Source organism: Chiloscyllium punctatum, chromosome 49, assembly GCF_047496795.1.
Source record: "Chiloscyllium punctatum isolate Juve2018m chromosome 49, sChiPun1.3, whole genome shotgun sequence".
Taxonomy (NCBI): Eukaryota; Metazoa; Chordata; class Chondrichthyes; order Orectolobiformes; family Hemiscylliidae; genus Chiloscyllium; species Chiloscyllium punctatum.
This window is the reverse complement of record NC_092787.1, coordinates 26,636,913-26,663,874: the sequence shown is the minus strand read 5'-3', so window position 1 is coordinate 26,663,874 and position 26,962 is coordinate 26,636,913. Positions and strand designations below refer to the sequence as shown.

Sequence of the window (26,962 nt, the reverse complement as noted above, 5' to 3'; positions counted from 1 at the left end):
TCCATAATTACTGAGGAGATGGTGGTGACCATCTTCTTCAACCATTATACGCCATATATTGTAGGGAAATTCAAAGTTATTAGTTAGGAATTTGAAGAAAGGACAATATTGTTCCAAGTGAATACAGGGTGTAACATGGAGAACTTTCAGTGATAATGCTCCTATCAATAACGTAATTGTCCTACAAAGTGACAAAGACTGCAAACTTTTGTTGGTACGATTAATGAAGACATAGTGAGATGCTGCAGTACATCTTGAAAACGGCACCCAGTATTTCCACTATACACCAGTGGTAGGAAGTGTGCATGGTTATGCTAATAGATGTCAAAGAGGTCCAATCAGGTGAGGTATTTAGTCATGGATTGCAAGTTTCAGAGTTGCTGGAATTACACTTCTCCAGGTAAGCAAGGGAGCATTCCATCCCACTGCTGACTTGTGCCTTGTGGAAGTAATTTGGCAAGTCAGGTGGTGTGTCACAATTTTATGAATTTAAGTAACTATAAAATCACTTTGGGCAACCAGTTAACGAACAACTTGGAAGGGAGATCCTGACAGATTTATTCAAAATCATGTTAGGCTAATATTTCTGCTTATAAAGAATAAATAGGAAAACTAATGACTCCAGATGTGTAAGCTGAAATCAGGGCTGTCTGATACACTAAAGAAAAACTTCCAAGAGCACTCCGAGATTAAACCAAACATATCCACAATGCTAAAGTAATGACTGTACAAGAGTGAAAGGATTTCTGAACGAAACTGTCACAGCAATGACAGTTCATCAGCTCCTCTTCTCGCCAACATATAAGAAACAATTGATTTCATCTTGCCTACATTAAAAAATTCAGTTTAATTAACGTGTCCTTCAAAATATTGCCATTCCAAACTACAGATGTTAAAAAACAAAATATACCCCATCAGATTAGCTTATTTTTTCAGGGGTGAGTAGCTCAGTTGGCTGGATGGTTGGCATGCAAGGCAGTGTTTGCCAACAGTGTGGGTTCAATTTCTGCACTGACTAAGTTTATCAAGACGGCTCCAATTTCTCAAACTCAGCCCTCGCTGGAGGCAGGGTAGCCACAGATAAATTCACCACAAATCATCTCACTCTCTGTTTTATTTTGTGCTTGTAATTTCATACAACACTCAAAAATAAAAAAAATTCTCTTTTTTCCCTGTCCTAAATCTCTTAAACTTAATCATATCCAAGTCCCCTTGGTCACTGGAAAAACCGCATCCACTGTCACATCCATTGACAATTTTAAAATATCTCCCATATTCTTCTTTATGCCTCTCTGTATCCAAGTAGCACAAATACTTTGACGGAGGGGGAACTTTGCATATTTATGTTTGAAATAGAAGCAGTTTGTTTAAAATTCACTTTTGGATTGCAAAAATGAAAGTGAATTCAGCCAACAGAACCAGGTACTGTACACCTCTGCATTAGGCTAAATCTTTCCACTTCATTGGGCGGTGTGCATTTGGAGTCAGGAGAGAGCAGTTCCTGTAGTGCACTGGAACTATGGCAACTTTACTTTTGCCGAAGAACAACTTTTATAGCCTAACAGACTGCAGATGCTGGGAATATGAAATTTAAAAAGTTCGGGAAACATTTAAGATATCGGTGCAGCATCACTTTTGTTGAAAGGTTCATTGAACAGAAACATCAATTTTCTTTCTTTCCATTTTTGCTTCATAGATGCTTAAACAGACAACAGACTACCCAGTTTATGCACAGCTAAGGTCTGCTAGAACCCTTGCTAATTTGTCATTTTTAAAATCATTTTTAGTTAAGAGCTATGAACTGAAAACAACAGCTTGTTTCAAAAACAAAGAGAACAAACAAACTGATAATTGCTTACAAGGTCAGGCCTGAAAGGTAACTGCAGTTTGATTTTTATTCAAAGTACACTTTTACTGTTTGAACTCTGGAAAGGCATTATGCTCAAACAGATAGCAGATGCTTGAATGTTAATGCCAATCAATCTAACAAAAAAAAATGTTGAACAGAAACAGAAAACAAAGTTTGAACCAGTATTAAACTGGTTTTGAACTTTGCATTTGGTCAGAAGGATTGTAGCTGTCAGAGCTACAGAACAGAAGCTTGACTGTTCTCTGGTTATTCTCTCATTGTCAACTTATTGAAAGTTCGGAGGATAGAGTAAGTCATAAGAATGAAATAAATATTCTTAGAACCTAATGAAGCTGTTTAAATTGACTGGTGTCTTCAGAAACCAAGATATAATTCCACATGGCTGTGATATTACAGATTGTGTGACTGCTTAAGCGAACTAGTCAGTTACATCTCTTACTTTTCTTTTGATTTAACGTTTAATGGCATGCTGGTCTGTCTTTGTAAGACAGAGGACAAGAATCAAAGAAGATTGAATTTAAATTGTAGTCATCCATTAGATGACCTTGTAGATTAACTCAATTAAAGCTATTGTATTATTAATAAATTATTAATATATTTAGAAGTTATACATTGGTATCTGGTATCAGTTATTCACAAAGTCTGCCATTTGTGATTTAAAAGGTCTGGTTAAGAATCATGGGGGCAATTTTGAGGATCATTAAGTATTTTAATTTTACTGTATTGCAAATACGGGGATAGGGAGGCTGATTTGATTTGGCTGTCTGTATTTGTGTCATGACAGGTTCCAGAAGCAATAGCGGGAGAAAGAATCGATAATTTGTCTTCAGGATATTGGTTGAGGGACAAATATTAGCCAGAACACCACAGAGAACCCACCTGCTCTCTGAAATAGTGCCATGGGATCTTTTAAATCCACCTTAAAGTGGGGAGTGGAAGCTGACAAGGTCTGGGTTTAGAAATCTCATCCAAGAGGCAGAACATTCAGTAGTGCAGCAATCCCTACTCAAAACTCTGGACCGGGGCTTGAACCAATGATTCCTTGTTGTGATAGGCCTGTGGATGCTAAAGAGTTAGAGGACAGTGTTAGAGAGGGAAGAGAGGAAAATTCATTAATTATTGATTACAAAATTGCAATCAACCCCTTTGCAGGAGGATTGGTGGAAAAGGGGACAAGTATAAAAGAAATGCAGAACCTGAATAAGTATTTCAATACAAATTACTTTAAGATTACCCTCACTCCATCCATGATCACTAACGAGGATGACTAATAAAGGCTCTACTCTATTATTTAGCTAAATAGCACAAGAGAAAACTTGGAAATATCTTCCCTCACTGGAGCACACTCTGACAGTTCCTACCCTTTCTCCATCATATCACGCATCTTCTCATATTCCTGACGTTGTTCAAGCTCCAGGGATTCTTCAAATCGTTTCAACAATTCAGCTGCTGTGTTTGAAAAACTCTGAACGCTTCTCTGATGTAGTTCTTGGCGATGCTTCATTTCAGCCTAGATAGAATGAAGAAGGATTTTGAATCAATTCTGCAGTCAAATACATACAGTAAGATTTCACAAATCGCCACTTGTCTACAACAGTTCAGGAAGGCAGTTCACAGGCAATGAGAGATGGGCAATAAATGCTGCCTCTACCAGATTTCTCTCATCTCTGAATTAATAAATTGCAATTTTCATCAATTTTTTTCTATTAAACTGTTTGACACATGGCTTTGGGACACTTGTATACCTGGTGATGCACAAGTATCATAACTAGGTGGCAAAGAATGGAAAAGCCTGGGGATTTTACCTGTTGATCTTCGGTTGTAACATCATTAAGCATATTACAAAGCAATTGCTCAGTGGTTCTTGCAACAATCTCATTATTAAAGCAATTTAGTCACCCATAGATATTTTGACTGGGGAAACAACAAGACACTATACCTGCCCAAAGTAGTAAAACAAGTTTTATTTAAAGATTTTCATTATTTTCACATCTACTAGATAAAGCATTGATGACAGAGAGTAGTGTCAAATGGTCAGATTCTGTTGTGTAGATTTGAACTATTTCTGCTTGTAGAGTTCAAGACTATGGAGCAAAACTTTAAAATTATGAAATTTGCAAATACTTCTATACTTGAGAAGTTAGAGAAAAGGAATAGAGTGCAAGGCTATGGATAGATGATGGAGGGAGGATATATATGTAACTGCTCCTTTAGACATCCAGCACAGACATGACAAGCTGAATGTTCTCCTTCTGTGCTGTAATCATTCTATGTAATGAATCTTCTTCCACAAATAGCAACTGATGCTCAACTAGTTCTTAAAGTTAAATCTAAAAGAAATACATTTTTGGTGACTACAGGCATTAAGCATTATGGGGCTGTGATAAGTATGTGAAGTTAGGTCACATCAGCCATGGTGCCATTGAATGGCAAGAGAATGAGCTTGTGATAATTGCCTTGAAGCTCTCACAAGTCAGAACGAAGCAAAGACATCTGTTATTACAAATATGGCTTGTTTTCTCTACTAGACTGGCAGATGATATGTCACCAAGTTATAAAGACAGCTGATCAAAGATGGAGAAACACTGGGTAAGACTGGCAAAAGCAAAATGCTATGGTTATTAAAAACCTGAAATAAAGAGAGAACTGCTAGAAATACTCAGCAAGGCTGGTAGCATCTGAGTAGAGAGGGAAATATAACATTTTATCAGTGCCTGAAAAGTTAAGTGCTGAGCATTTGCTGTATTTTCTGCCTTTTTATGCAACAAGGGGGAAACTTGTGGTGTATTGGGATAATTATGAGATGGGGATGGGGGGATTGAAAGATCAAAGAAGAACCAAAGTGCCATCTGATGTTGACTCCTTGAAACCTGGACAATGGTTTGACCAAAGTCACTGGCACGGGAACAATGAGCCAAAAGGCCTTCTTTTGCACTGCATCATTATTTGATAGTGTCTTTCATTATAAACCTCATAACCTATCATGGTTACAGCAAACCTGGCACAAGTGTTTGAAATCCCACTGCTTGTGTAACCACACAAAGACATTCCTCAGGAAGGAGTAATGGAAGGGAAGAAAAACAGATGTAGGCTTCTTCAACTTATGCCTACACACTGAACAACCAGGAAACAAATGTATATGTAGAACTATGAAGAAATAAAAACATGCAGAACTTGGGTAAGAAACTCAGTTTGGTTGCCAAGACAAAATTATTTCATCTCTCAAGATGATTCGGTATCTGGCAAAGTTAAAGATTTGCAATGTTTAATAACACTTGTTGGAATTGGTTGAATTTGAAAGTTCCAAGACCTGCCTGGAATACCAAAGGAAGATGTAGAGCATTGTTTGAGTTCATGACTAAGATATGTGAAGCAATTATTAAACAAACATAACATTTATAGAAGGATGGGAACATGAGGTGTAGTTGCAGTGCAGAAGAGAATAAGAGTAGGGAGGACAGGGATAGGATTTCACGGTCACAGGAATGTGCTGGTAGACAGCAAGCTGGTTTCAAGTGTCTACTTCAATGCCAGAAGTATACAAAATAAAGTAGGTGAGCTTACAGCATGGATAGGTATCTGGGACTTCAATGTTGTGGCCATTTCGGAGACATGGATAGAACAGGGTGAGGAATGGATGTTGCAGGTTCCAGGGTTCAGATCTTTCATTAAGAACAGGAAAGGTGGTAAAAGAGGGGGAGATGTGGCCTTGTTAGTCAAGGATAGTATAACGGTAGCTGAAAGAACCTTTGATGAGGACTCATCTACTGAGGTAGTATGGGCTGAGGTTAGAAACAGGAGGGGAGAGGTCATACTGCTTGGAGTTTTTTATAGGCCTCCGCTGAGTTCCAGGGAGGTGGAGGAGAGGATTAGCAAAATTATTCTGGGTAGGAGTGAAAGGAACAGGGTGGTCATTATGGGGGGACTTTAACTTCCCCAACATTAACTGGAAATGCTATAACTCTAGTACGTCAGATGGATCAGTTTTTGTCTGATATGTACAGGAGGGTTTCCTGACACTATGTTGAGGGGCCGACAAGAGGGGAGGCTGCACTGGATTTGGTGCTTGGTAATGAACCAAGCCAGGTGTTTTGATTTAGTTGTAGGTGAGTACTTTGGAGAGAGTGATCATAATTCAGTTACATTTAGTTTAGCGATGGAAAGGGATAGGTACATGCCACAGGTCACAGTCAAGAGTTATCAATGGGGAAAGGGCAATTATAATATGAATTAGGCCAGAATTAGGATGCATAGAATGGGGTAGCAAAATGCAGGGGATGCAGACAATGGAAATGTGGAGCTGGTTTAAGGAACAGATATTGTGTGTCCTTGATAGGTATGTCCCTGTCAGGCAGGGAGGAAGTGATAAGGTCAGGGAACTTGTTTTACGACAGAAATTGCATCTCTTGTTAAGCAGAAGGAGGTGGCTTATGTGTTGATGAGACAAGATGGTACAGATGAGGCGATAGAGAGTTACAGATTAACTAGGAAAGATTTAAAGAGAGAGTCAAGAAGAGCAAAGAGAAGACATGAGCAGTTTTTAGCAGATAGAATAAAGAACCCTAAAGCTTTCTATAGGTATGTGAGGAATAAAAGGATGACTAGGGTAGGAATAGGGCCAAAGACAGAAGTGGGAAGTTGAGTGTGGACCCTGTGGAGATTGGAGAGGTGCTAAACAAAATTTCTCATCGGTTTTCACTCAGGAAACAGAGAATATTGTAGAGGAGAAGAATGAGATATGAGATATTAGACTAGAAAGGATGGAGGTTAGTTACGAAGAGGTGTTATCAAGGCGTGAAAGTAGACAGGTCCCCTAGGCCGAACGTGATTTATCCAAAGCTTCTCTGGGAAGCTAGGGAGGAGATAGCGAAGCCTTCGGCTTTAATATGTGAGTTGTCAATGTCTACAGATATAGTACCGCAGGACTGGAGGATTGCAAATGTTGTGCCCTTGTTCACAAAGTCAGTAGAGATGACCCAGGTAATTATAGACCAGTGAGCCTTACTTCTGTTGGAGGAAAGGTTTTGGAAAGGATTATAAGAGATAGGATTTATAAATCATCTAGCAAGCAACAATTTGATTTCAGATAGTTAAATGGTTTCATCAAGGACAGGTCATGTCTCACAAACCTCATTGAGTTTTTTGAGAAGGTGACCAAACATGTAGATGAGGGTAGGGTTGATATGGTGTACAAGGATTTCAGTAAAGCCTTTAATAAGGTTCCACATGATAGGCTGTTGGAGAAAATGCAGAAGCATGGGATTGAGGGTGACTTAGCAGTTTGGATTAGAAACTGGCTTTCTGAAAGAAGGCAGTGAGTGGTGGTTGATGGAAAATATTCAACCTGGAGTCTGGTTACTAGTGGTGTGCCACAAGGATCTGTTTTGGGACCACTGCTGTTTGTCATTTTTATAAGTGACTTAGACGCAGGCATAGGTGGATGGATTAGTACGTTTGCAGGTGACACGAAAGTTGGTGCAGTAGTGGACAGTGTGGAAGAATGTTGCAGGTTGCAGGGGGACTTGGATAAACTGCAGAATTGGGCTGAGAGGTGGCAAATGGAGTTCAATGCAGACAAATGTGAGGTGATTCATTTTGGGAAGAATAACAGGAAGGCAAAGTACTGATGGAAAGACTCTTGGTAGTGTGGATGTACAGAGGGATCTTGGAGTTCATGTACATAGATCTCTGAAAGTTGCCACCCAGGTTGATAGTGCTGTTAAGAAGGCATACGGTGTGTTAGGTTTCATTGGTAGAGGGATTGAGTTCCAGAAACGCAATGTTATGCTGCAAGTATACAAAACGCTAGTGCAGCCGCACTTGTAATATTGTGTACAGTTCTGGTCGCCCCATTACAAGAAGGATGTGGAAGCATTGGAAAAGCTGCAGTGGAGAATTACCAGGATGTTGCCTGATCTGGAGCGAAGCTCTTATGAGGAAAAGCTGAAAGACGTGGGTCTGTTTTCATTGGAAAGAAGAAGCTTAAGAGGGGATTTGATAGAGACATACAAGATGATCAGAGGATTAGATAGGGTAGACAGTGAAAGTCTTTTCCCTAGGATGATGATGTCAGCTTGTACGAGAGGGCATAACTACAAATTGAGTGGTGATAGATTTAAGACAGATGTCAGAGGCAGGTTCTTTACGCAGAGTGATAAGGGCTTGGAATGCCCTACCTGCCAATGTAGTTAACTCAGCCACATTAGGGAGATTTAAACAATCCTTGGATAAGCACATCGATGATGATGGGATAGTGTAGGGGGATGAGCCTAGAATAGTTCACAGGTCAGCGCAACATCGAGGGCCGAAGGGCCTGTTCTGCACTGTATTGCTCAATGTTCTATGTTCTAACAACAGACTTCATTCATCTTTTCTAAAAATAGAAGAAACAGAATACAAGAAAAACACTTTTCATTTTAAGTATAGTATTCAAACTGGAATTTATGAATATTAAGTACCTGTGAAGGTAACAAATTTTCACCTATATAGAATCTGCATTCTACAGACTTAACTGCAGACTTTCAATAGTTCACTGTTCTATGATTTCACTCGCAAATGTTGAGCTGCTAGCACTTCTATGTAAAGTGCTTGTAGACAGTAATAGGACCTGCTTTCTTTAAAAGATGTCATCTTTTATAGTTAGTACTGGGTACCAATACTTGGCTGTAGTCCCCATGGGTATGTCTGCATTAGATACAGAATAGGGAACTATTAAATTATGCATCTGTTAAATATTCCCATTAAGCTTAAACAAAAAGAAAATGCAGCTGCTTTGCCTTGCAGTTCATGTGTTCAGACAACTGCACTTCAATTCAAAATGACCAGTCTTCCCACCATACATCTTCACTCTTCCTAACCCTTAGATCAGCAGTTTCCAGCTTTTTTGTAATGACAATCATTTTACCCAGTATCCATTACAGTACAGAAACCCAGAGCTATGGTAGAGCTATACGAGTATCCAATCACTGAAAGAGATGGCTTCCTGTCATTAAGCAGGCTGTGTAAAGAGATCTCCATTACACAGGACATTTATTTTCATCTGCTGCCATCTCATTCTTACCTATGATCTACACGCTTTAAGTTGCAAACATATTTAGTGATTCAAGATTGCTCATAGTTGGCAATTTAAGGATCAGTAGTACCAAGGGTCAGTTTGTATCTATTATAATGGAATTTATTTCCAGCTGTCAGTCAATGTTTGTTCTTAATAGGTATCCCAATTTTGGGACTACACAGGCTACAGGTATTTGGTAATGTAAGCAATGTACGAATAGTTGGAATTTCAGAGAAGGAAATCAGCACCCTGTCAACACCCATTTTACTTTAATAATGGAGGCCTATCAGATGTTATGAATGTGAATATATATACATTGTTTACCAATTTATTTTTTAAGTTTCTTTCCAAGACTTATCTCAATTCCTCAGGGTTCCCATTTCCTCCATTTTCTTACTTTATATATTTAGAATTATTTTCTTTTCTTTACAGGTGAGCACTGCTGGTAAGGTCAGCATTTATTGCACATTCTTAATTTATAGAACAAAGAATACAGCACAGGAATAGGACCTTTGGCCCTCCAAGCCTGCATCGCCACATTTTGCCCTTCCATACTAAAACTGTCCTCACTACAGGATCCGTATCCCTGTATTCCCTTCCTATTCAAGTATTCATCCAGTTGCTTCTTGAACGCTGCAATTGTCTCTGCTTCCAACATCTCCTCTGGCAGCATATTCAATGCACTCTCCACCTTTTGTGTGAAAAACTTGCCTCACACATCTCTTAAACTCCACCCTTGCCCACAATTTGAACTGCGTCCCCTAGTAATTGACCCGTCCACCTTGGGAAAAAGCCTCATGCTTTCCACTCAAACTGTGCCATTCACAATCTTATAAATTTCTTTTAGGTTGCCCCACAGCCTCCTGCATTCCAGTGAAAACAAACCCAGTCTATCCAGTCAAATGGAGTTGCATGCTTGGCCATTTCAGAGTACAGGTCAGAGTCAACCATATTACAATGTGCCTGGAGTCACACGTGGGCCAGTCTAGGTCAGGATGACAGATTCCCTTCCCTAAAGGACATTAGTTAACCAGATGGGCTTTTAACAATGATACTTTCATTGCCACTATGTGACTAGTTTTATTATGCAGATTTAATGAATTCAAATTCAATCAGCTGCCTTGGTGGGATCCCAACCCATGTCACCAGAGCATTAGCCCGTGCCTTGGCAACACTAGACCAGTGCAACTATCACCAAGTCATCATCTCCTCATTTATTTCTATCATATTTTAGCTTGCAAATTCTTTCACTGCTTCAATGAGATGGTTTTTCCTCTAACATTTTTCGAGTAAACTCTTTCTAGGTCAACCAGTAATCATCAACTTCGGTTGTTTTGTTCCTTTTATTTGTTCATCCCTCACACTTACAAAATACTTATCTTTTGATCTTCAAACGTTCAGAACCATGACATGAATTTGTTACTGACAAGCTTCAAAGTGCTATCCCCGATTCTCAAAGCTGTTTTGTGCTGAGTACTGAAGACCCCCAAGAAACTAAGCTTAGTAACTGATGAGACTCATACGGAATCTTTGGAATTCCCTCCCAAGACAACTGTGGAGATCAGTTACTGAGTATATTCAAGATTGAAATTGACAAATTGAAGTCAGCACAGAAAGAGACCCTGTGTTCCAGCTTGTCCATGCTGACCATACATCCTAAATAAATCTAGTCCCACTTGCTAGCATCTGGCCAATATTCCTCTAGACCTTCCTATTCATAGACTGATCCAGATGCCTTTCCAATGTTGTAATTGTAGCAGCCTCCAGCTCATTCCATGCATGCATCACCCTCTGCATGAAAAAGTTGCCCCTTAGGTCCCTTTTAAATCTTTCCCCCTCACCCTAAAGCTATGCCCTCTAGTTTTGGACTTCTCCACTCCAGGGAAAAGACCTTGTCTATTTACCCTATCCATGCCCCTCGTGATTTTATAAACATACATAAGATCACTCCTCAGCCTCTGACACTGCAGGGAAATAGCCCCAGCCTATTCAGCCTCTCCCTATAGCTCAAACCATCCAACCCTGGCAACATCCTTGTAAATCTTTTCTGAACCCTTTCAAGTTTCACAACATTCTTCTGATAGGCAGGAGGCCAGAACTGACAGGACAGGGATGGTGGAATGAAGGTGGGGGGGGGTTGCATTTTTGACTAAGGCAACTATCACGGCAGTAATCCGAGATGAAACAAATGAAGAATCATCCAGTGAGCCTTTGTGAGTGGAGCTAAGAATTAAGAAGTGGATGGTAATGTTATTGGGGGTTGTACAATAGTCAACAGGAATTAGAGAAACAAATATGCAAGGAGACTGGGGGGACTTGCAGAAGCAAAAGGATTGTCATAGTAGGGAATTTTAATTTTCCTAATGTAGAGTGGGACTGCCTGAGCATTAAGGGCTTGATTGGAGTGGAATTTGTTAAGTGCATTCAGGAAAGTTTCCTCGCCATATATAGAGGGTCTTCCTTGGGAAAGGGCAAAACTCGACAGGACAGGTGATGGAGGTGACAGTGGGGGAGCACTTTGAGACCAGTAACCATAGCTCTATTAATTTTTAAATAGTTCTAGAGAGAGACATAACTGGTCCACAGATTCAAGTTCTAAAGAGGGGCAAGGTGAATTTTGATCGAGCTGGACACATTAATGTACCTATCCCAGACGGCTCAGGGAATCTCTAATGGACTCAACTTGTAAGCCTCTCTTGGTTTGTTCCGGAGATCGTACTCTGTGGCAGTCAAGAGTATAAAACTCTTACAGAAAGTTTAATTTAAATTGTCTTTAATTTACCTTTATTGACCAACTGCATCACTGTGACACTATAACACAGGCACCTACAAGCCAGGCTTGAGCTAAGGTTCTAAAACAATTAGCAAAGTACCGACGCCAGCTCTTACCCCAAAGAGCTCGCTCAGGTTTCTCCCCTTATTGCTGCAAACAAGCTGTCTTTATACAGACTTTAGTATTAAAATTACAAAAATACCACACATCCTTAATCAGATAAGAAGCAATAAAATGGGAGAAGTTTGCAGAGAAAGAGAAACTCATTGATAGGTCTGAGTATGCATGACTAATTAAGCTACATGCACATCAAAGTGGGAAACCTTGATCAAGCCAGGCCAAATGGTCAATTTCTTTGGCTGGCACATCATAATGACAGATTAATCTAAACTATGTGGAAAAGGTCATGAGGTAACCGTGCTCAGCTAACTCGCCCAGTATCTATGTCCGACAAAATGGCTTTTTCTTTTAAAATCATCTTAGATTCCTAGAATGCAAATTAAATTTATAACATTCCTGGATCTCGAACTCCAGCGAACAACACACAAACATTCAATCCATTACAAGCCAGTGTTCACTCAAATCAGACCACAAAGAGTTAATCTTTCCACTAGCTTCCGTTCACACTCTCACACACACACACACACACACACACAATCTCTCTCTCTCTCTCTCTCTCGCGGTCAGTGAAAGTAATTTACAGAAGAATGTTTTCTCTCTCTCACTCACACATGAGCATCTTCCAACTTTCTTACTATGTCAGCCTTTGTGTTTTCCTAGCTTGTACATTCACCTTCCAGAATAGTCAAGATTAGGGAGCTGAGCTTCTTAAATTCAAATCTGCTCAGTGTGATATACATGAAAATGTATCAGGATTGTTGTGTTATGTGCATATTCCACTGAGCTTATTACAAGCTCTTTTCCTATTGAGTATGAGTTTTGTTAAGAAAATTACCAGAAATTTAATTATCTGATATCCAACTGTGAAATATGCACAAACTCCAGCCCCTGGCCTGAGAAGGAAGTACTGCCACACATTCCATAAGTGAACAAATGTTATCACCTTACTTACACCAATCCATTGACACTAAGAACAGGTGTCCTTGATTCTTCTGAACAAATGGGCACCCCCACCCCCCCACCGTGGTCAAGCCCTTTTCCACATCTCCCTAGCAAATGTGTAAGGCTACCAGCTTTCTAAGACAGCAGTTTGCAAGGGTTGATTGGAATACTTTGTTTGCAGGCAAAGGGGCCTTCAACAAGTGGGAGGCCTTTAAAAGTGAGATAGCTAAAGCTCAAGGTCTATATGTTTCTATGACAGTGAAAGGCAAGGTTGACAGGAATAGGGAACTCTGGATGACAAGAAATATTGAGGCTTTGACCAGAAAAATAAGAGGTAGTATGGCTCAGGTACAGACCAAGGGATCCCTGGAAGTATATAGGGGATACAAGAGTTTACAAGAGGTCTTGCATTTTGGAAAGTAAAATCAAGGCAGGAGTTTCATGGTGAATGGTAGAGCCTTCAGAAATGTAATGGAACAGGGGGACCTTGGAGTTCAGGTGCACGGTTCTCTGAAAGTGGAGTCACAGGTAGACAGGGGAGTGAACAAGACTTTTGGCACACTGGTCTTCATCAGTCAGGGTATTGAGTATAGAAGTTGGGAAGTTATGTTGCAGTTGTACAGGACGGTGGTGAGGCTGCACTTGGAGTACTGTATTCAGTTTTGGTCACCTTGTTATAGGAAGGATATTATTAAACTAGAAAGAATACAGAAGAAATGTACAAGGACATTGCCATGATTCAAGAGTCTGAATCATCAGGAGAGAGTGGACAAACTAACTTTTTCTTTTAAGTGTAGGAGACTGAGGGGGAATCTTACAGAAGTGTATAAGATCATGATAGGCATGGATAGGTGAATGCAGTCAGTCTTTTTCCCAGTCTGAATCAAGGATTAGAGGGCATCAGTTTAAGGTTAGAGGGGAAAGAATAAAAGAGAACTTGAGGGGCAACCTTTTTACAGAGGGTGGTATACATGTGGAATAAGCTGCCAGCAGAAGTGGTTGACATTGGTACATTAATAACATTTAAACGGCATTTGGACAAATACATGGATAGGAAAGGGTTCGAAGGATATGAGCCAAGTGCAGGGAATTGGGGTTTGCTTAGATGGACATTTTGGTCAGCATGCATCTGTTTGGGCCAAAGGGCCTGTCTCCATGCTGCAAGACTCTAAATGTATGCAGTATTCCAAAAGTGGCATACCAATGTCCTGGACAGCTGATACCATGACATCCCAACTCCTATACTCAGTGCACTGACCAACAAAGACAAGCATATCAAATACAATTTTCACTATCCTACCCATTTGGGACTCCATTTTCAAGGAACTATGAACCTGCACTCCAAGGTCTCTCTATTCAGCACTGCCCTCCAGGACCTTACCATTAAATGTATAATTCCTGACTTGATTTGCCTATCCAAAATGTGGCATCTCTCATTTATCTAAATTAAATTCCATTTGCCATTCTTCAGCCCATTGGCCCATCCAATCAAGATCTTCTTCACGGTCCACTACATCTCCAATTTTGGTGTCATCTGCAAACTTACTAACCATATCTATGCTCACATCCAAATCATTTATATAAAATGACAAAAAGCAGAGAACTCAGCACCCATCCTTGTGGCACATCATAGGCCTCCAGTTTGAATTGTAACCCTCCACCACTACCTTCTGTCTTCTACCTTCGAGTCAATTCTTACTGGTCACTAAGGAAATCAAGAGTTTTGCACAAGAGTGGAGTTGAGCCAGACGATCTGCAATGACTCATTTGAACTACAAAGCAAACATGAGAGGTCCACAGCCTATTTCTGCTCTGATTTGCTGCTTGTGGATGGTACAAAAAGCCTGAAACAATCAAATATTGTGCATATGCTGCATTCCCAAAGCAGACAGAAAATCAAATACTATATTCTTCCAAGTAACTACTGTTATGAACCAGATCAAATCCCTCAAAATATATTAAGAAGGTAGACTAGACTCTTACTTTTTCTTATTTTAAATGTAAGTGTAAGGCACTGTGTTCCAAATGCAATTCAATTGGTTATGCTACCACTCTTGAAACAAAACACATTTTATTTATACACTGTAATTAAAATACAAAAAAATAAAAGAATTGGCTTAACTGCGACTATCAAAATGCTAAACAAAATAATATATTAAATACTAATTAACAATACCAGTACAGTAACATCCCATAAACACACCCCTGGCAAGGGTAAATTCAGTAAAATAGATTGTCTCACATTCAATTCTAGCAGCAGGGAGAGAACCTGAACTTTTACCTGTAACAGAGAGAGGAATAAGACCTTCCGCATCCAACTTCGAGACCCCAGCAACTGCTACTAAAGACTAAAACAGAAAACAGTCCCGATTCTGTGGGAGCTTGAATGCACCCATTCAAGCTGCTTCTATTGTTTTAACGTTTTTAAAAATCCCAAGGCCTCACAAGCTGTTTACTTAGCTGGCTTTGCAGCAAACAGCTCAGAGCCTGCCTCAATCTTCCTTCATAAAAAAAAGTACAAAATACACCTCTTCATGCAATCATAACATCACATTTGCATGTTAAAGTGCTTGCAATATCTAATTTTCAGTAACTTACGTGGCTCTTGAATTTGTGGGCTTCCTCAAACTTTTTAACATAGCCTTCAATCTGGGTAGCTTCAGGTGAAAGGAGCAAAAGTGTATGCTCTGGAGTCAATTCTTGCACTACCTCCTGGTAACAGAATGAGGAATAAAACAGGTCACTAAGAGGCAAAATGATTAGAGACCACAGAGCTCTGACATGCAGAGGAATCTGAATTTCCACATGCACAAATCATAGAAGATTAGTAAGCAGGTAATTTGGAAAGCTAACAGAACATTGTTATTTAATGCAAGGTAAAAACTATAAATGAAAGTAGGGAGATTATGTTTCCATTATATGGGAAATTGAGACCCCACATCTACCAGGCTTGCCTTTTGAGGAAAGGTTGGACTGGCTAGCTTTGTATTCACTGAAGTTCAGAAGAATAAGAGGTAACTTAACTGAAACATTTAAGATCCTGAGGGTTCTCAGCAGAGTGCATAAGGAAAGCATGTATCCTCTTGTGGGAGAATCTAGAACTTTCGTTATCACTCATGGGACGTCGTGGGCCAGCATTTATTCCCCATTCGGAGTTGCCCTTCAGATGGTAGTTGTGGTGAGCTGCTTTCTTCAACTGCTGCAATCCTTGTGCTGTAGGTTGACCCACAATACCAAAAGGGAATGGATTCCAGGATTTTGACCCAGCAATACTGAAGATACAGCAATATATTTCCAAATCAGGATCGTGCTCCTATATATCTGTTGCCTGTGTCCTTCTATGGAAATGATCATGGATTTGGAAGACGCTGTCTAAGGACCATACGTCGTGAATTTCTACAATGCATTTTATAGATAATACACTCTACTGTGACTAAGCGTTGGTGGTGGAGTTACTGAATTGCACCACGTTCATAAACAATCAAGTGGCTACCTTGCCCAAGATGGTGTCAGGCTTTTTGAGTGTTGTTGAGCAAGTAAGTGGGAGCATTCCATCACACTCATGGCATGTGCCTTGCAGATGGTGGACAGGACTGGAGAATGTTATGAAGGTGCATGGGGTACTGTAACTTTAAAAGAGTTGAAGGACTTAGCAAGCACACAGAGTGCTGGAGAATTTACAATGTAACATTTGGTCCAGCACCTAGCAGTACCTCGGTTGCTATGAGACAAAAACAGATTCAGCCAATCAGTTTAAATTATGCCCCAGGATACTAAACTCCAATTAATTTAAATTTGGTATTTTGACAATATTAAAACCAATGAAATGATCCAGTGCTTTGGAATATAAGACCAGGATAAATTGAATAGTTGGGGGAAGAACTGCCAAGCCACCAACATATGCAGACTGCCCACAGAATTTCTCTTAAAGGTACCTTTATCTATCAACAACTGGTGAAGCAGAAACCCTAAGAAGGAAAGACAACAGTGGAAGATACAAAGAGAAGACTTGACAGCTGACTGGTTTTGAAATTTGAATTTTTTGGTAAATCTTAATCAGGAGATTTTATCAGACCAGTATTATAGAAGGGAAAGTATAAGATAGGTTCGAGAAAGGAGTTGGGAACAATTGTTTTTAGATTAGATTAGATTAGATTAGATTACTTACAGTGTGGAAACAGGTCCTTCGGCCCAACAAGTCCACACTGCCCCGCCGAAGCGCAACCCATCCATACCCCTACATCTACCCCTTACCTAACACTACGGGCAATTTAACATGGCCAATTCACCTGACCTGCACATCTTTGGACTGTGGGAGGAAACCGGAGCACCCGGAGGAAACCCACGCAGACACGGGGAGAATGTGCAAACTCCACACAGTCAGTCGCCTGAGGCGGGAATTGAACCCGGGTCTCTGGCGCTGTGAGGCAGCAGTGCTAACCACTGTGCCGCCCATGGTTAGTTAGTTATTCTCTGTTCGACTTCTTAAAAAACACAGTTGTTAATTTTTACTTTAAATAGCGATCTTCAGTTGAATTGCATGAATGTTATCAGGACCTTAGTCATGGCAGTATCCAAAACCTCTAACTATTTCTTGGTATCATGTGGAATAAATCAAATTGGCTGAAGGCTGGTATCTGTGATGCTGGGGATCTCTGGAGGAGGCGGAGATGTGACATCCATTTGGCACCTCTGGGCTCTCCCATCAATGAGGATAGGGATATCTGCTGAACCTCCTTTTCCGGTGAGAAACAAAAACAGAAATTGCTGGAAAAGCTCAGCAAGTCTGGCAGCATCTGTGGAAAAAAATCAGTTAACATTTTGGGTCAAGTGACCCTTCCTCACTTTCAGTGAGATGTTTAATTGTCCACCATCATTTACAAATGGACATGATAGGAGTGCAGAGTTTAAATCTGATCAGTTGGTTCTGGGATTGCTTCACTCTAACATTTATTGTGCATTCTGTTTGGTAGTTCCACAAGGTTGACATCTCATAACTGGTGGAGAAAGTGAGGACTGCAGATGCTGGAGATCAGAGCTGAAAATGTGTTGCTGGAAAAGCGCAGCAGGTCAGGCAGCTTCCAAGGAACAGGAGAATCGACGTTTCAGGCATAAGCCCTTCTTCAGGAATGAGTAAAGTGTGTCCAGCAGGCTAAGATAAAAGGTAGGGAGGAGGGACTTGGGGGAGGGGCATTGGGAATGTGATAGGTGGAAGGAGGTCAAGGTGAGGGTGATAGGCCGGAACGGGGTGGGGGCGGAGAGGTCAGGAAGAAAATCGAGGATTTGACTGAGACAAGGTGGGGGGGGGGGGGAGGGAATGCGGAAACTGGAGAAGTCTGAGTTCATCCCTTGTGGTTGGAGGGTTCCTAGGCGGAAGATGAGGCGCTCTTCCTCCAACATCATGTTGCTATGGTCCTATGATGGAGGAGTCCAAGGACCTGTATGTCCTTGGTGGAGTGGGAGGGGGAGTTGAAGTGTTGAATCACGGGGCATTTGGTTTTGTTGGTCTGGGTGTCCCAGAGGTGTACTCTGAAACGTTCCGCAAGTAGGCGGCCTGTCTCCCCAATATAGAGGAGGCCACATCGGGTGCAGTGGATGCAATAAATGATGTGTGTGGAGGTGCAGGTGAATTTGTGGCGGATATGGAAGCATCCCTTGGGGCTTGGAGGGAAGTAAGGGGGGAGGTGTGGGCGCAAGTTTTGCATTTCTTGCGGTTGCTGGGAGTGGAGGTTGGGTTGGTGGGGGATGTGGACCTGACGAGGGAGTGGTCTTTTCGGAATGCTGATAGGGGAGGGGAGGGAAATATATCCCTGGTGGTGGGGTCCGTTTGGAGGTGGCAGAAATGACAGCGGATGATACGCTGTATATGGAGGTTGGTGAGGTGGTAGGTGAGGACCAGTGGGGTTCTGTCCTGGTGGCGGTTGGAGAGGCGGGGCTCAAGGGCGGAGGAGCGGGAAGTGGAGGAGATGCGGTGGAGGGCATCGTCGACCACGTCTGGGGGGAAATTGCGGTCTTTGAAGAAGGAGGCCATCTGGGTTGTACAGTATTGGAACTGGTCCTCCTGGGAGCAGATGCGGCGGAGACGAAGGAATTGGGACTATGGGATGGCGTTTTTACAGGGGGCAGGGTGGGAGGAGGTGTAGTTTAGGTAGCTGTGGGAGTCGGTCGGTTTATAGTAAATGTCCGTGTTGATTCGGTCGCCCAAATACCTGGTGCTGTTCTTGGCAAGCCTTCTGCGTTCTTCAGTAAACTATGGTTACCTTTTAAGGGGTCACCTACTTGAAACAGAGATGAGGCCAACATTTTTCTGAGGGTCATGAAACTTTGGAACTGTCTTGCTTGACAGATGATGGAAGAAGAGTTTTTGAATATGCTACTTTCTCCCCACCCCCACCCTCCTCTAGCTTATCTCTCCACCCTTCAGGCTCTCTGCCTTTATTCCTGATGAAGGGCTTTTGCCCGAAACGTGTATTTTGCTGCTCCTCGGATGCTGCCTGAACTGCTGTACTCTTCCAGCACCACTAAACCAAAATTGGAAGTGTGGTGGACTAGAAGAAGATTACATTAGAGTACAAACGGACCTTGAGCAGATGGGCCAATGCAGTTTAATTTACGTAAATGTAAGGCATTGCATTTTGGAAAGGCAAATCAGAGCAAGACTTATACACTTAATGGTAAGGTCCTGGGAAGTACTGCTGAACAAAGATGCCTTGGAGTGCAGGTTCATAGTTCCTTGAAAGTGTAGTCAGGAAGATAGAATAGTGAAGAAAGCATTTGGTATGTGTGGGAGAAAATACGGGTCCCGGCCTCCCAATGACATGGCCACAACGCAAAATGTCGGCACTTAGCCACTGAACCTATCCACAATGCCTCATATTGGTCAAACCTGCCACCCCACATCATACATACCTCAGGACACAACTCATTCAGCCCAGACCAAGAAAATATACTTCTTCAGATTAACTGATAATGAGCCTCACACACCACAATAGCCCAGCACCTCTGTCCTTAGGGCACAGCTGCTCCCACTAGGAGTCAAGACTTCATAAAGGGTACCCAGACAAGGAGACACCAAAGGTACTTTGTTGCCCCCTCAACAATACAAACACATTGATACCTGGATGAAACCCACTAACACATACTCTAGACAAGGATCGGAATCTCCTAAGTCAATTAAGAAACTTATTATCAGACACTGGACACTTGAATCTTTTCAATGAACTTTATTTCTCTTTGTTGTACAACTCACACCACTGTCTCATAACTCACATTTCATTGTTGTAATGGTATAAAACTCCACTGTATTCTCTGTTCAGGAAAAAAAGCTGTGGTTCCTTCTGAACAGCCTGTCAGTGACCGTTTCAGTGGGGGTCAAGTCTCTTCCGCAATATCGCTGTTTGTTAAATAAATCCTGGTCAGTTCTCAGTCCGATCTGTGCATTTGTGATCTCTGATTAATTGGGCTAAAGTCTCCAACAGTATGATTGCCTTTATTGGTCAGTGCATTGAAAATAGGAGTTGGGAGGTCATGTTACAGGTGTATAGGACATTGGTTAGGCCATTTTTGGAATACTGCATGCAATTCTGGTCTCCCTGCTACTGGAAGGATGTTGTGAAACTTGAAAGGGTTCAGATGGTACAAGGATGGTAGCTGGGTTGGGGGATTTGAGCTATAGGGAGAGGCTGAATAGACTGAGGCTATTTTCCCTGGAGCATCAGAGGCTGAGGGGTGACCTTATAGATTAGATTAGATTACGTACAGTGTGGAAACAGGCCCTTCAGCCCAACAAGTACACACCGACCCTCCGAACAGCAACCCACCCAGACCCATTCCCCTACACCTAACACTACAGGCAATTTTAGCATGGCCAATTCACCTAACCTGCACATCTTTGTGACTGTGGGAGGAAACTGGATCACCCGGTATAAAACGCACGCAAACACGGGGAGAATATGCAAACTCTACACAGACAGTTGCCCGAGGTGGGAATTGAACCCGGGTCTCTGGTGCTGTGAGGCGCTATAGAGATTTATAAAATCATGAGGGGCATAGATAGGGTCAACGGACAGTCTTTTCCCTGCCATGGGGGAGTCCAAAAGTAGAGGACATAATTTAAGGTGAAACGGGAAAGATTTATACGGGGTCCAAGGGGCAACATTTTCATGCAGTGGGTGTATGGAATGAGCAGCCAGAGGAAGTGGTGGAGGCTGGCACAAATACAATATTTAAAAGGCATCTGGATGGGTACATGCATAGGAAGAGTTTGGAGGGATATGGGCCAAATGCTGGTAAATGGGATTGGATTAATTTAGGATATCTGGTCGGCGTGGACGAGTTGGACCAAAGGATCTGTTTCCATGCTGTACATCTCTATGGTCGGAGGCTGAGGGGTGACCTTATAGAGGTTTACAAAATTATGAGGAGCATGAATAGGATTAAGAGACAAAGTCTTTTCCCTGGGGTCGGGGAGTCCAGAACTAGAGGGCATAGGTTTAGGGTGAGAGAGAAAAGATATAAAAGAGACCTAAGGAGCAACGTTTTCAGAGGGTGGTACGTGTATGGAATGAGCTGCCAGAGGAAGTGGTGGAGGGTGATACAATTGCAACATTTAAAAGGCATCTGGATGGGTATATGAATAGGAAGGGTTTGGAGGGACATGGGCACGAAGGGTCTGTTTCCATGCTGTACATCTCTATGACTCTATGACTATGACTACATGCAACGCAGCATGAGCTACTGAATGATTAAATACTAACACAACAGAAACAGTCTGTGGATCATACGCGGTAAACGTCCAATGATGAATCATACCATAGTAGACTGCATTTAATGAAATGGAATTATATTAGGTAGCGCAAATTCTTTTCATGCATTCATGGAATGCTGGCAACATTACCAAGGGAGGCATTTAGCTCCTCATCTCTAACTACCTTTGAAGGTGGCAGTGAGCTGCCTCCTCAAATACAACTGAGTGGCTTGCCAGACCATTTCACCAGACGGTGAAGGATCAGCTATTGAGGTGTGACTGGAATCATTTATAGGCCATACTGCATATGGATGATGGCAGATCTCTTCCCAAAACATGTTACTGAATAGGATGGGTTCTTACAACAATCTGCCAATTACAATGTAACCATTAGTGATACTAGCTTCTCATTTTACATTTACTCAATTAGCTGAATGTAAATTCTTCAAATGTCATGTTGGGTTTAAACTCAGTTTCAGGTCATAGAATAGTTCCAGCGTTGGACGTGGCCAATCAGATCCTCACATCTGTGCTGTATCTTTGGAGAAGCAATTTAACTCATGTCATGCTCTGGTCTTCTTCCACAGTCCTGCACATTCTTCTTCTTAAAATAACCCAACTGCTTTTCAAATTCCACAATTGAATCTGCCCCTCACCACACACACAAATAGTGCATTCCAGGTCCTAATGATTCATTGTAACTCTGAAGATGGACGAGGGAGATCCAGTAGATGTAGTGTACCTGGACTTTCAGAAAGCTTTTGATAAAGTCCCAAAAGGAGGTTAGTGCGTAAAATTAGGGTGCATGGTATTGGGTTCAAAGTACTAGATTGGATTGAAAATTGGTTGGCTGATAGGAAACAAAGAGTAGTGATAAACGGCTCCATTTCGGAATGGCAGGCAGTGACCAGTGGGGTACCGCAGGGATCCGTGCTGGGACCGCAGTTTTTTACAATATATGTTAATGATATAGAAGATGGTATCAGCAATAACATTAGCAAATTTGCTGATGATACAAAGCTGGGTGGCAGGGTGAAATGTGATGAGGATGTTAGGAGATTACAGGGTGACCTGGACAAGTTAGGTGAGTGGGCAGATGCATGGCAGATGCAGTTTAATGTGGATAAATGTATGATTATCCACTTGGGTGGCAAGAACAGGAAGGCAGATTACTACCTAAATGGAATCAATTTAGGTAAAGGGGCAGTATAGAGAGATCTGGGTGTTCATGTACACCAGTCAATGAAGGCAAGCATGCAGGTACAGCAAGTAGTGAAGAAGGCTAATAGCATGTTGGCCTTCATAACAAGAGGAATTGAGTATAGAAGCAAAGAGGTTCTTCTGCAGCTGTACAGGGCCCTGGTGAGACCACACCTGGAGTACTGTGTGCAGTTCTGGTCTCCAAATTTGAGGAAAGACATTCTGGCTATTGAGGGAGTGCAGCGTAGGTTCACGAAGTCAATTCCTGGAATGGCGAGATTACCTTACACTGAAAGACTGGAGCGACTGAGCTTGTATACCCTTGAGTTTAGAAGAGAGAGGGGATCTGATTGAGACATATAAGATTATGAAAGGATTGGACACTCTGGCAGCAGGAAACATATTTCCGCTGATGGGTGAGTGCCGAACCAGAGGACACAGCTTAAAAATACTGGGTAGACCGTTTAGGACAGAGATGAGGAGAAACTTCTTCACCCAGAGAGTGGTGGCTGTGTGGAATGCTCTGCCCTAGAGGGTAGTGGAGGCCCAGTCTCTGGATTCATTCAAGAAAGAGTTGGATAGAGCTCTCAAAGATAGTGGAATCAAGGGTTATGGAGATAAGACAGGAAGAGGATACTGATTAGGAATGATCAGCCATGATCATATTGAATGGCGGTGCAGGCTCGAAGGGCTGAATGGCCTACTCCTGCACCTATTGTCTATTGTCTATTGCATGAAATAGCTTTTACTCATGTCTCCATTGCTTCTTTTGTTAACTGCCTTAAATTGGTGCCCTCTTGTTCTCAATCCCTTCACCAACTGAAAGTTTTCTTCCTCCTACCAACTCTATCCATACTTTTCATAGTTTTGAGCACCTCTACTCAATCTTGTTAAAACCTTCTCTTGTCCAAGAAAACCACAATCAACTTCTCTAATGTATGTGACTAAATCACCTCATTCTGGGACACTCTTGGAATCTTTTCTGCACTGTCTCTAATGTTTTCACATCCTTCCTGCAGTGAGGTACCCACAGCTGAAGTGACTACACAAACTGAGCTTTAAACAAGCTTAACATAATCTTGAGGTTCTTGTAGTACAGTAGCCATGTTCCTACTTCTGGGTCAGGAGTTCCTGATCCAATCCCATCTCGACTCAGAATCCCTATTGTGTGGAAGGCGGCCAATTGGGCCCACCATGTCAACACCGCCCCACTGAAGTGCATCCCACTGAGACCCATCTCTTACCATATCCCTGCATTTTCATGGCTAATCCACCTAGCCTGCACATCCCTGGACACTATGGGCAATTTAACATCGCCAATCCACCTAACGTGCATATCTTTGGACTGTGGGAGGAAATTGGAAAACCTGGCAGAAACCCATGCAGACACAGGAAGAATGTGGAAAGTCCACGTAGACAATTGCCCAAGGTGGAATCAAACCCAGGTCCCTGGCCTGTGAGGCAGCAGTGCTAACCACTCAGCCACAATGCCGCCCTGCTCCAGAAATGTGTCATTAACATATCTGAACAGGTTGATGAAAAATGTCTAACAGCATCTCCTTTCTTTCATAGGTTTTGTTAATAGAGACATTGAGTAAGATAAACAGATGCCGCAGCAACAGCTCTGTCAACCTGCCCAGCCACTTCAATGATTTACATGTGTTTCTATATCCTTAAAACTCAGTACTATTTCATACTGTCACTCTGCACTTTTCCTATCAAAATGAATCACTTCATACATTGCTGCATAAAATTTCATCTGCCACTTGCTCACCCATTCTATCAACTTGTTAATTTGAACATCTGCATGATTGTCCTCACCCTTCAGAATATATTTTGCAACTTTTGAAATTATGCCTAGTTAACCAACTTCATATTTTGACATAGCTGTCCCTTACATTCCATGAAATACCAATTGTCATTGATCATTAATCCAGGTTTCTGGATTACCAGCCCAATAACATCAATATATCTGAATGAAAGTAGGTGAATACCTGAACAGTATTATTAGTTGTTTCTTCTTCTGTTCTTTGGTCTGGAGGAGGAACAGATGGCTCCTGGAGCTGGTCATCATTGGTGAAGCCATAGATCAGGGGTGTTAAACTCTCAGAAGTGTTGGTTTCAGTTTCTGGTTGGAAAAGGTGGTCTAATACCCATGCTGAACTGACAGAGAGTTTGGGAGAAGATCTGCATTGTTGTAAAAGATCCTGAAAAGAGAGAATAAAACTAAGTAAAACTTAAGATTTTTAATCACTGAGATCTGGGGAAATAGTTATAACATTCAATCACTTTCTTAAGTGATAAAATCTTTCTCTTTAAAAATGCTATATCACTTTCTCTCATTACAGTGCCAAAATTAATATGTACCCAGGGTAAGCAGAAAACAAAAAGGCACATTTGTCAATTTTTTAAATCTGGCAGTCATCAGGACATTCACAAGAATACCAATGTAATGGGAACAAAATGTTATGTAGTGAGTAAAGAAGGATGATTGGTTGGTAGGTGGATTTTAATGTGTAACGCGGTATTATCATACAGAATGCACCAGTTAGATGGTGATCGACAGTTAACTGGTGAGGTTTACTTAAATTTAAACCAGGCAAGTTGATTGGTCAAGGCTCACTCAGAGGAATGAACCAAAAACATCCACTGTCTGTTTTGTTAAGTTGAAATAGATACAATGGGTGCACATGTTCCAGCTGCAAAGAACAGATCGTGGTGTGTCAATATATGCAGCTTCCATTATGCAAGTGCGCCATTCTGTGAAAGCAAATATCAATCTTAAATTGATTTCCAACATACTTTTACCCATTCAAGATTGTTTAGTAAATGCAATTCAGTTATGGACACAAATCTAATGTTGGATGCTGTGCTCTTTGATTTGATATTCGACAAATGCCCTGCATCACAAAAAGCTTCAGAATTTTATTTTTCAATTATACTTAGGTTCAGAACTAAATTATGATTTGCAATACTTACATTTCAACCAACAGCAGGAGAATCAGGTTTGTGGGAGCTTGCTGTTCATAAATTAGCTGCCACATTTTTAACCTTACATCAGTAACTACATTCCCAAAATAGCTTCATTAGCTGTGACATTCTTTTGCAATCATGAGGTTGCGAATGGTGCTACGGATATGTAAGTATTTCTTTATTGCCCTTATTTACTTCATATTAACTTGATCAAACTCTTCATTTGCTCGATTTCTGTGAAAGACTCTCAGTACAGAAAATGTTTGGGTTTACATTTGGGCATCTGATTCCCAATTTGATATATGTTATGAGAAAGTGAGGGCTGCAGATGCTGGAGATCAGAGCTGAAAATGTGTTGCTGGAAAAGCGCAGCAGGTCAGGCAGCATCCAAGGAGCAGGAGAATCGACGTTTCGGGCATGAGCCCTTCTTCATGTAATTGTGAAAGCAACAGCTTGCATTAATACAATGTGTTTTTTAGAGACAACTGCCACAAAACATAAATAATTACCCATCAGTAGGGGCAACAGAAGCGTAAAATAGGGAGACATGTAGGGGGAGAGAAAGAGAACCAATATTGGACAGGGAGAGGTTGGGAGAAGGGATATGGGACTGAGGTGGGATATGGGACGTGGAGAGGAGAAGGGAAATGTGGCGGAGAAGAGGAGGTCAAGCCCGGGATGTGGGGGGTCAGGGTCAGGCCTGGCTTCGCTTTTACCCCCCTCCTCCATGAGCCGCACTCACTTCTCCCTCCTCCAGCCATCGCGAATCGTACTGTAGCCGCCCTTTCTCCGAGTTGCGCAGAGCGTCCAACGTCTCCCACCGCTTCTCCTCCGCCGGCATCTTTCCCACCGCCGGAAACGGAAGCCCGAGAAAGCCTAAACCGCTTCCGGTTCACCTTGGGACCGCGCTATCGTCATGGTAACTGGGGCAGCGGCGCAGTGTTCAGGTCAGGACGTACCGTGGGAGACTGGAAATAAACGTCCTTTTGGATTTATTAAAGGACTACGAAGAATATCAGATCAAGAGAGCAGTTGCTGAAGATATGTAAAACAATGGCTACTGCCGAAAGGTCAGGCACTTTGCAGAAGGTTTTCCTCATCAAGACAGACGCAAGAATGGTACAGGGTAAAAACAATGACTGCAGATACTGGAAACCAGATTCTGGGTTAGTGGTGCTGGAAGAGCACAGCAGTTCAGGCAGCATCCGAGGAGCAGGAAAATCAACGTTTCGGGCAAAAGCCCTTCATCAGGAATAAAGGCAGTGAGCCTGAAGCGTGGAGAGA

General features: G+C 41.8%; 1 protein-coding gene across 1 annotated transcript in view; it reads right to left on the bottom strand.

The window, feature by feature from the left end:
• The window catches only part of gle1 (GLE1 RNA export mediator), a 59,338-nt gene extending 32,803 nt beyond the window's left edge, over positions 1 to 26,535 (bottom strand). The window contains exons 1-4 of the mRNA XM_072565982.1: positions 26,421 to 26,535; positions 24,700 to 24,912; positions 15,358 to 15,471; positions 3,232 to 3,380 (exon numbers count right to left, since the gene is read on the bottom strand). Of these exons, the coding sequence (XP_072422083.1) occupies positions 3,232 to 3,380; positions 15,358 to 15,471; positions 24,700 to 24,912; positions 26,421 to 26,519 (575 nt within the window). The 5' untranslated portion in view covers positions 26,520 to 26,535. The remainder of the gene's footprint in view (positions 1 to 3,231; positions 3,381 to 15,357; positions 15,472 to 24,699; positions 24,913 to 26,420) is intronic.
• Positions 26,536 to 26,962: the final 427 nt, after the last annotated feature.